The sequence below is a fragment of the Arachis stenosperma genome, chromosome 8 (genome assembly GCF_014773155.1).
Source record: "Arachis stenosperma cultivar V10309 chromosome 8, arast.V10309.gnm1.PFL2, whole genome shotgun sequence".
In the NCBI taxonomy this organism is placed as follows: domain Eukaryota; kingdom Viridiplantae; phylum Streptophyta; class Magnoliopsida; order Fabales; family Fabaceae; genus Arachis; species Arachis stenosperma.
Window position 1 is genome coordinate 38,545,041 of NC_080384.1, and position 10,415 is coordinate 38,555,455.

General features: G+C 28.4%; 1 protein-coding gene across 2 annotated transcripts; it reads left to right on the forward strand.

The window, feature by feature from the left end:
* The first annotated feature begins 858 nt into the window (after positions 1 to 858).
* LOC130944557 (G-type lectin S-receptor-like serine/threonine-protein kinase At4g27290) lies at positions 859 to 4,766 on the forward strand. 2 transcript variants are annotated; one of them, XM_057872920.1, is made up of 9 exons: positions 859 to 991; positions 1,080 to 2,380; positions 2,457 to 2,594; positions 2,685 to 2,812; positions 2,901 to 3,111; positions 3,401 to 3,638; positions 3,751 to 3,901; positions 3,995 to 4,300; positions 4,491 to 4,766. In XM_057872920.1, exons 2-8 carry the CDS (start codon positions 1,105 to 1,107, stop codon positions 4,298 to 4,300), a joined length of 2,448 nt encoding a protein of 815 aa, XP_057728903.1. In that variant the 5' UTR covers positions 859 to 991; positions 1,080 to 1,104; the 3' UTR covers positions 4,491 to 4,766. The 2 variants fall into 2 exon arrangements, with proteins under 2 accessions (XP_057728903.1, XP_057728901.1); XM_057872918.1 differs by lacking the exon at positions 859 to 991 and having other exon boundaries at positions 1,017 to 2,380.
* Positions 4,767 to 10,415: the final 5,649 nt, after the last annotated feature.

The following is a 10,415-nucleotide window of genomic DNA, read 5'->3' on the forward strand; positions in this document are numbered from 1 at the left end:
TATGTTTAGCAAAATTATTAAGCACATAAATTTTAATACACAATATAGATATATTGGGATATAATACAGAAATTTTAGTGCACAGAATATAAATTTTAAAAGATTATATATTTTTTTTGGTTTATCCAAACGGTATCTTCCAACCCGACAGGTTAAGAACTAATCCGTCGCGAATCTGAGCTCCATTTAAGGGTCTGCCGCTAGCTAATGAGTTGCTGCATGCACAAATATTATGTGCTATATGCTAAAATTTATGTTTTATGTGTATCAAATTTAGCCAATGAATTGCTCCATTTTGATACACATAAATTTTATATTTTATGTGCTATATGCTAAAATTTTTTTTGTTATTTACAAAATTTTTTATGTTATATTAATAAGTTATGTGTTATGTATAAAAATTTATCTATTATGTGTAAAAATTTATATTATATCAATAAATTTTTGTATTATTCAACAAAAATATCTATATTAAAAAGTGTGAAAAAAGAGAAGCAAAATATGTCACCTATGCGTGTGTTTTATTTATTTATTTTTTTTGAACTTCTACCAATTTAATTAAAAAATATTTGTACATATAGCATTACTATTTTAAAATTTTAATTTGGATAAATATTAGTTAAAAATAATAAATTTTATTAGTAAGTATTCTATAATTGTTTTTGTTCGGAGAAAATGAAGTAACAAATTACAAGGTAAAACACTTATCATCAATTTTTTCTCACCATAACTAAGGATGTATTATATAGCATTAGGTGGCATTCATGATATCATCATTAGGCTAATTTGATCATTTTGTGTATGACAGCATTCCAATATAATATATAAAACACAGATGGTGTAATAAACAAGCTGCTAACTGATATGTATTTAGTCTTATATTATTGACTAATAATAAACCTAATCAGGTCATGTGAAGTGAACAATTGACAAATTCGTGTTACGCAACACAATTTTTTCCCCCTAAACACCAAAATAATAATAAGAAAAGGTGAATCAAGAAGCAACTTTCAACTTTGACATGAAGGCAATTTAAGGAAACCTTATATTAACACATTTTCTGATTTTTCTGCTTACAGAGAGACTCTTAGATTCCCACTGCAAATGGAAGGCTTTACAATAATGATTCTGTTCTTCTTCTTTCTGATGAACTATATGGTGGTGGCTTCAACTGCAAGAGACACTATAGATTCACTGCAATCTATCAGTGATGATGAGACAATAGTTTCTTCGGATGAAATCTTTGCATTGGGATTCTTCAGCCCTGGAACTTCCAAGAACCGTTACGTCGGAATCTGGTTTAACAAAGATCCATCCAAGACAGTAGTTTGGGTTGCAAACAGAGAAAAACCCCTCACTGACTCCTCAGGAGTTCTGAAGCTCAACAACACTGGAACTCTAGTCCTTCTTGATCGTAACAATAGTGTTATTTGGTCCTCCAACGCAACAAGATCCGTCATGAATCCGATTGGAAAGCTTTTGAATTCAGGAAATCTTGTTGTGCAAGAAAGAAGTAATAATGGTGCTAGCGAAGAAGATTTTGTATGGCAAAGTTTTGATTATCCATCCGACACGCTCTTGCCTGGACAAAAGTTAGGAACAAATCTAAAAACAGGACAGAATTGGTATCTAACATCTTGGAACAGCTCGGACGATCCATTTCCAGGTAGATATACTTTAGAATTCGATATCAACGGATATCCTCAATTAGTCCTTAAAGATGGAGGATCTAAAAGATGGCGTGCCGGATCATGGAATGGAGTTCAATTCAGTGGAACGCCACAAGTGAAAGAAAACTCAGGCTTTAGATATAAATATGTTTCTAACGAGGAAGAGATATATTTTATGTATGAACTTATCAACAATTCAAACCCTCATAAGGTGGTTCTAACGCCGGAAGGAATCAACCAGAGAAGCCAGTGGAATCCGGACACATCGAGTTGGACCGACTTGGCGAGGCTACCCGCTGATGATTGTGACTACTATGAAACATGTGGAGCTTATTCTAGTTGTAATGTTAACAACTATCCAATGTGTAGTTGTTTGGATGGATTTGTGCAAGATAATAATAAGAAGGAGCAAGGTTTATCAGATGGTTGTGTAAGAAGAACATCATTAGATTGTAATGGAGATGGGTTTTTGAAGTATTCAGGGCTGAAATTGCCAGATACAGAAAGATCATGGTATAGTAGAAATATCAGCATTGAAGATTGTAAGATGGTGTGCTTGAAGAATTGTTCATGTATGGCTTATGCAGCTCTGGATATAAGTGAAGGCGCAAGTGGTTGTTTGATGTGGTTTGGTAATTTAAATGATATTAAAGCTCTGACTCCATATTCTCTTGAAGATATTTACATAAGGATGGCTGCTACAGAACTAGGTATAAATACTTTCTAATTTTTTTAATTAATTAATTGTTTATTTTTGTTTAACGGATGCATTTTTTCTTTTTATAGAAGCTATGCAGGAAAATAAATCACACAAATCAAACATCCGGAAGAAAAAGACTATCATCATAGTTTGTGCCTTATCTTTTAGTGTTTTAATCATATGCTTGGCCTTCATCGTCTTTAGATGGAAGATACGAAGAAAAGGTAGTTAAGTAACTCCTATATTATTTAAGTAATGTGGAGAAACAGAGCATGTATTGCATTTACATATCACATATGATAATACTTATGCAGGTGTAATGAATGACTATGAGGAAGATCTGCAATTGTCTTTGTTTGATATGTCTACAATTTCTTCTGCAACAAATAATTTTTCAGCTGATAATATTTTAGGAAAAGGTGGCTTTGGTTCGGTATATAAGGTAATGAAACCATTTTACTTTTGTTTTATAAAGCTATAGAGAAATAGAGAATCATAATCTTTTGCCTATGTGTTTTTATAACTTTCAGGGTGTATTAAAGGATGGGAAAGAAATAGCAGTTAAGAGACTCTTACAAAATTCAAGTCAAGGAATCCAAGAGTTCAAAAATGAAGTTATGCATATTGCCAAACTTCAGCATAGGAATTTAGTGAAGCTCCTAGGATGTTGCATTTATGCAGAAGAAAGATTGCTAGTCTATGAATTTATGCCCAACAAAAGCTTGGACTACTTTATATTTGGTTTGATTTCAGAAATCCTTTATGATCATTCAACTGTACTCTAACTTGGTGAATGAGAATTCTTTTTTTGTTTTTGAAAAATATGTAAAAATGAATAGACCAAAAAAATATTATTTTTCTTTCCAACACTTGTTAATATCTTTTACCTACAGAAATGATATGAAACAGATTTTCCACTTATGATTTCTTATTAAATTTTGAGATAATCTGTTAATCCATACACTATTTAATTACTTCTCAACTTACAATCTTACTACAAGAAAGATATAATTGGCTACCTTTTGGACAGATGAAAAGAAGAGCATGTTACTAGATTGGACGAGGCGCTTTGACATTATCAATGGAATTGCTCGAGGTCTTCTTTATCTTCACCAAGATTCAAGACATAGAATAGTTCATAGAGATCTCAAAGCTGCAAATGTTTTGTTAGACGGTGAAATGAATCCAAAAATATCAGACTTCGGGCTAGCTAGAAGTTTTGGAGGGAACGAAACTAAAGCAAACACTCGGCATGTTGTTGGAACTTAGTAAGTCTCTTATGCTTTGCTGATTTTTAATATGGGTATGTTGTATGTATGATGGCTTGGCTATAGGTTTGATTTTTTATCCTTTTCTTTTCCTTTGGTTGGATGTGCGCAGTGGATATTTATCACCGGAATACATAATTGATGGAGTTTACTCAATAAAATCTGATGTATTCAGTTTTGGTGTATTGGTGTTAGAAATAGTGAGTGGAAGTAGAAATAGAGGATTCATTCATCAAGATCATCACTTTAATCTTCTAGGACATGTAAGTGTGTAACTGAATTCTAATAATCATCTTTGTTATATATGCTTCTAATCTTAACCACAACTCCACAAGCTTTGCAATATACATATGCAGGCATGGAAACTATTTATGGAAGACAAAGGGTACGAAATAGTTTATGCTCCAATGAGAGATACATCAAATTTATCTTCAATGCTAAGATCAATTCATGTGGGACTACTTTGTGTGCAAAAAAGTCCAGATGAAAGGCCAAACATGTCATACGTTGTTCAAATGTTGAGTAGTGAATCCACGCTACCTCCACCTAAAATGCCTGGATTCTTCACAGAAAGAGAAATGGTTGATGAAGGTTCTTCTTCAAGTAATAACAGAACATACTCGATCAATGATGTCACAGACAGCATATTGGAGGCTAGATAGGTAAAGTTTCATACAGGGATCAAGAGATTCTTGTATATATACTCTTAAAAGTTAAGAACATCTTAGACATCAATTATATTTAAAAGTTTTATATAGTTATTTAATTATATATAAGATTGTTTGTATAAACTAACTACTGTATTACAAGTTAATCTAGTATACCACTATGAATATTGCTTCTTTGAAACAGAGTTAATGCAAGAAATGGTGAAGCAGCTCCCATGTGCTCAAAGCAAATGTGGCTTCTGAAAATCAGATGATCAAGAAACTTGTCAAGAGCTTAGCAGGTTGCAGCAGGAAGCTGGAAATCAAATAAATTGTTGAAATATATATAGTCTATATAAATCTGATTCTTCTAAATTTGTTTTTCAATTGTTATAAAGAAAAATAAAAGCAATCTACATCCAATTAAAAGATAGTCAAATTACAACATAACTCTTTTTCACAATTTTCTTTTGAATTATCAACATCCATAAATTGTACATTATAATATTTATTCTTAAATTATTACAAAGAATAAAAAAAAAATAATTTCAACTTAATTTTCAAATATCAAATAAATTAATCTTGACTAATTTCATATTGTTATACTCTCTCTCTCTCTCTCTCTCATGTCTACTTTAATTGACAAACAGCTATATAAAAATTATAAAAGTGTCTATAATGTGCATTTAGCTATTTAGAAATAATTATACACTTGCTTCTTTCTCACTTTTATATAGTTATATAATTGAAAAAAAAAATGAAACGTAGCATCATTGTTTAATTTTTTAGAAGACTCTCAGAGCTAAATTAAAAATGAAATTGGAAACATTATTCCGATTATTCTATGGTATAATAAATTTCTTTTGATCAATATGTAGCTTCCACCTGTAGATACATTGGATTAAGGATTTAGCTAGGGTACTACTCCAATGAAATAACCTGTTCAATGTTTTATCCATGGTTGATTTTTGTGATGTGGCTCAATGATGTGAAGCCACGTTAAAAAAAAAACAAAAAAAAAAGGGATATAGAAGTGTTTTTTTGTGTACGTTGATGTTAACATTCTGACCGAAATAGGAGTCGAATCTTAGTTATACTAGCAAGAGGCCCGCGCATACGCGCGGGTGGGTGTGGGGGTGGATGATTGAGTTTGTAAAATTAATAATAAAAATATAAAAAGAATACATAGAAATTGAATAATGATATATTTTTTGTATATATTTATTGAGTTTAAAAATATTTATTGAGTTTAGAAATATGATCACAATGATATAATTAATAATTCTAAATCGTGTATTGATTAAACATGCTTAATTCAACAATTGTATAAATTGAGTCATCAAAATTTGTAATTAAGAATTCAGGTAATATAGGTACTACATTATATTCATTTTTTAAATGTGCAAACTTTTTATCTTCTGAGTCAAGAATCCATTATATACATTTTTTTGTTTTATTACTCTTTCATCTTCTTTTGAATACCTTAATCTCATATTCTGAATTAAAGTTAATAACTTATATTCATACCATAGATAAAAGAAATCAATTGATGCATTAATAATATTCTTTTGAATAATGTGCTTGTACTTATGACTTTTAAAAGTTAGAGATACTTTTGAAAGATAACTTTTTAAAATTTGTAGCATCTATAAATTTTTTTAATATAGTAATTATTGAATATATAAGCATTAGTTTTGTATAAATTTTAGAGACAATACAATAATATAACTATCATCAATATAAAATTTTAGATCTTTAAATGTATCAACTAAACTTTTTAAATAATTAACATTCTCTTCAATTTAGCTTTAAGGGTAATATTATACTTTACAAAGTAAGTAAACTATTAAAATAGATATTATTTGCAAAAAGTGATCATGACTAAGAGTCTAAGATCACAAATAAATACTCCAAAATTTAAATTGTAAAAACATTGATAAATAAAATCCTAAAATTAAAATAATAGAATGTATAGTATAATGGTCTAAAAATCTGATGAAATATATTTATATTTGATTGTGCTTTTATATTGTTTTTTATTTTCACAGAAAATACTGTAGGGGTGTTCATGGATCGGATCCGATCCGCATATCTGCGGCATTTATCCGAATTTGATATGAAAATTACGGATATGGATCCGATCCGTAAGGCTATCGGATCAGATCCGCATACTAATAAGATCGGATTGCAAATTTCATCCGCATATCTGCTTATCTGCAAAAATAAATAAATAAATAAGTAAATATTATTTTTATGTTTTATTTCAACTAATAATTATCATATATGTCACATTATTTTTTTTTATTATTTAAAAAAAATATGTTTAATATTATTTTAAAAGTAAACATGTTTAAAAGAGTAAAAAAAGAGATTTTATTAATTTTTTAAAATAAAATAAGATTTTAAAAAGTATTTTTATGTTTTGTGAATATATCCGATCTGCAAATGTGCAAATCGGTCAGATCCAAGCTAAAAAACTGCAGATATTGGATCCGATCCGATCCGATGATTTTAGTGCAGATCGAATTGAGATTTTGGTCATATCCGATCCAATTCGATACGCGTTCACTCTTAGAAAATAATAATAAAGACCCTCTTAATTTTTAATTTTACCACTCCAATATACTACTACACCTACAAAATAAAAAAAATTAATTTCAATTTTTGAATATGATTCGTATCATAAATAAATACTAAATAAAAATTTTATAATCACTAATATATCTACATAAAGAATAATATATTTGAAAATATAAAAGTAATTAAATTCCTCTTTTGCTATACTTTTATTTCTAATTAAAACAGACAATAAAAGTTCATAAATCCAAATTGAAGGTTAACAATAGAAGAATAATAAAATTTAAATTCGTATTTAAAATATTACATCATACTCAAAAAATAAATCATCTCCTACAATTCAATACTCTATACAACTTAAATAAATTATTTCTTGGATGATCCTTTCATGTTAAAAGTAAAATTTCTTAGTACTTAGCAGCATACAATCATTTTTATATTATAATCCCTCTTTTAGTACTTAATTCCCACCCACATCATATGTTAAAAGATTAGTATATCAAACATTATCTTAACATACTTCTTAAATGAAATTTATTTGATTTATTTTTACAAAAATAAAAAATAAAATCTTCGTAAAAAGTATATTTCAAGATATAAAATTTAGATTTGATTGTGAAATAAAAGAACTACTAATCCGATACTATGCCCATTACTACTGCACAATATGAAAAAAATAAAAAAATTATTGTCTATCTAAACAATTATTAAAAACTAAGTACACTTATTGATTATAAAAAATTGTAACTATTATAAAGATTTAAAGTGAAAGATATATGTGTAAAATTGAAATTACTTTAAGTACTTTTAAAAAGATATAAGTTGAAATTTAAATATATTTGACTATATAATGTAATTTTTATTTTACTGTTCTCTAATAGGATACCATTCTATTAAATCAATTATTTCGCATATTAATTTTCAATAAGAAATATAATGATTTTCTTAAATGAAAAATCTACTAACACAATATATGTCTTTGTTCGAAAAACGATTTTCTAAATCAAAATAATACATAACTACTAAAGAAATGGCATACTAAATATTATCTACTTGAAATTGGTGATGATAATAATGGACTATAGAAAAAGTTCACTTCCACTCTTTTTTTTTTCAAAATTTCATCTAGTAATAAGCGATATTGTATTAATTTTTTTAATTCACTGACCTTGTGCTTGTATTCGGTTTGAAGACAGAACAAATAAAATAATAAAAATAAAATATTATTTTTATTTCTAACGTTTGGAACAAATTTTATTTTTTTGCTGTTCTAATATTAATTAGTAATTTATCACTTGAATTATAGTCATGCAATAGTTATTTTCAAATAAAAAAAGGCTAAATCATTTTTCTGCTTTTGTAATTGAAAAGAGAGGGAAAATTTCAGCAATGACTTCAAAATTCCAAATAAGAATTTGCAAATAATTTTTAGCTTAGTCTAGATGTTGAAACAAAAAAGCAACTCTTAAGCAACCATTTTCTTAATTGAAACAAAACAACTATCAAATACAGTGGAAACTCAAAATCTTATGCATAGGCAACACAGATGAAATACATTATAAGATTCACTAAAGTTTACAAAGACGAATCTGATTTTAAACTAACCAAACATTTAAAAGGTAACACTAAAAAATTCTCTTCCCTAATATAATGTCAATAGATCAATGAAAATATTTGCCAAACCTTGAGTTGTGAGGTGCCTATTGAGCATACTGTTCATATTTACTTCTCCTATAGCTCCACCCATTATGCTAATGAAGAAAAGCCTTCCATCAAAGTTTAAGCTGTCGAGGTTTCGCTGAAGGTACAATCTCACAATTTGATCCATATGACATTAAAACTATAGCAATACTGGCAACTGATATAGAAGCTTCAGTTATTGCACAAATCAATTACAAAAGTTAGAGAATGGTATACCTTTCTTTCCTGTTTCTTCCTTCACTCGTGCAACAGAATCTCTGTCTTATTATTGATGGCAACATCAGCTCCAAGATCCTTACAGGCAGATAAGTTTTCCTCCCTGCCTAAAATTCAATTTAGGATTTAGACAAAAATATGTTCATGCTAACTATATTGTTTGTTCTAATCTGGTCAATTCTATTCTCTTGGAATGCAAACCAATTGGAGTTTGTGAACAGACTACTGTCCAAAAGAAAAAGTATTATATTTTTAATAAAATTTTGCATCACAGTGATAAAGATGGCTTCACAAAAGAAAACTAATGCATTTATAAATATGAGAAAAGAAAGCTATTAGATCATGTTTCAGATTGAGCAACAACAATGTGTTTTCTTTTATCAAACTTTATCAATTTTAATTTTAGAATTACACACATGCAGAGATAGAACTAAGCATAGAACTTAATTAAACTATATTGCAGCAGTATCATTTATCAGAACAGCATAAAACGCTTTACTTATAATATACTCATTTAAAAATGTTTATTAAAACAAATCAATAAAAGACCTTAAGAAATACCAATATTGTTGCCTATTAAAATGCTTTACTTACAATGATAACTATGCAAAAATGGAATAAATCAAGCTGCTTTTATTTAACCTCAAACATGTATTTAGCCATTAACTTGTTAGCTACAAAGCTTCTATTTTGTTTGCAGTCGCCATTTTCATACATAACTACAACAAAGTACCAACTTGAACACTATAAAATGGACAGTTAATATCACATTTTGACATCATCTATGTATATATCTTGAGACAAATTAAACCAACTTTTCTATCACCACCGTGACTGCAATTTAAAATGATGGACAACTTTGAAAAATGAAATACAAAGAGAGTTTGTATGTACTGTATCAAATAAACCTCTAAAATCAGCATTAATCCATGTAATGATTAAAATCTTATACCATGTCAGATCACCATACAATGCTTCTGCAAATTGTGCCTGGCTACGATGTCTTTGAAACTGCCATAATATAAAGCAATTCATTATTGATTACTATTTCTGTATATTTTCTTTGACGGTAAGAAATTATGCAAGAAAAATGATGCCTACAATCATATAAAAAATTATGACTTTAGTAGCAAATATATTCTAGAGCAAAAATGTTAAATTGATGAGTGAAAAGAAATCATGTATATTTTTATAAGAAATGTATATTTTCTTCACATCTTAATTTGCCTTCTTATCTTACAAAGATTTTGAGATTAAAAAGAAAATAAATAAACAAATAAGCAATAAATATAGATCACAATCTAAAAACAAATCCAAATCAAGCATTGGGCAAAGGTCAACAATAGTGAAGGATAACAGGATCATACTGACAGATCACCTCAATCCAAAAATCACAAAAACATATTTACATCAAAATAAATAAGTTTGCAACAAAAACTTAATCCCACAAAAAACAGTAAAATTTGAAATGAAAAATTTTCAACTTATTGGGTAGAAGGAAAGGATATATAGTATATTTGAAACACCATGTTTTATTTTCAAACTTACTGGGTCAAGCAAAAGCAATTAGAATTCTAAAAGCTGCATTTCACAAAATCTATTTCTCCTCAATTTGTAGTAAAAAATGAGGGATAAC

Excerpts from the sequence above, each read along its gene's own strand:
- LOC130944557 (XM_057872920.1), top strand. The coding sequence starts at position 1,105 with ATGGAAGGCTTTACAATAATGATTCTGTTCTTCTTCTTTCTGATGAAC. Across the intron at positions 2,381-2,456 it reads GATGGCTGCTACAGAACTAG|AAGCTATGCAGGAAAATAAA; the intron begins GTATAAATACTT and ends TTCTTTTTATAG. Across the intron at positions 3,112-3,400 it reads CTTGGACTACTTTATATTTG|ATGAAAAGAAGAGCATGTTA; the intron begins GTTTGATTTCAG and ends CCTTTTGGACAG.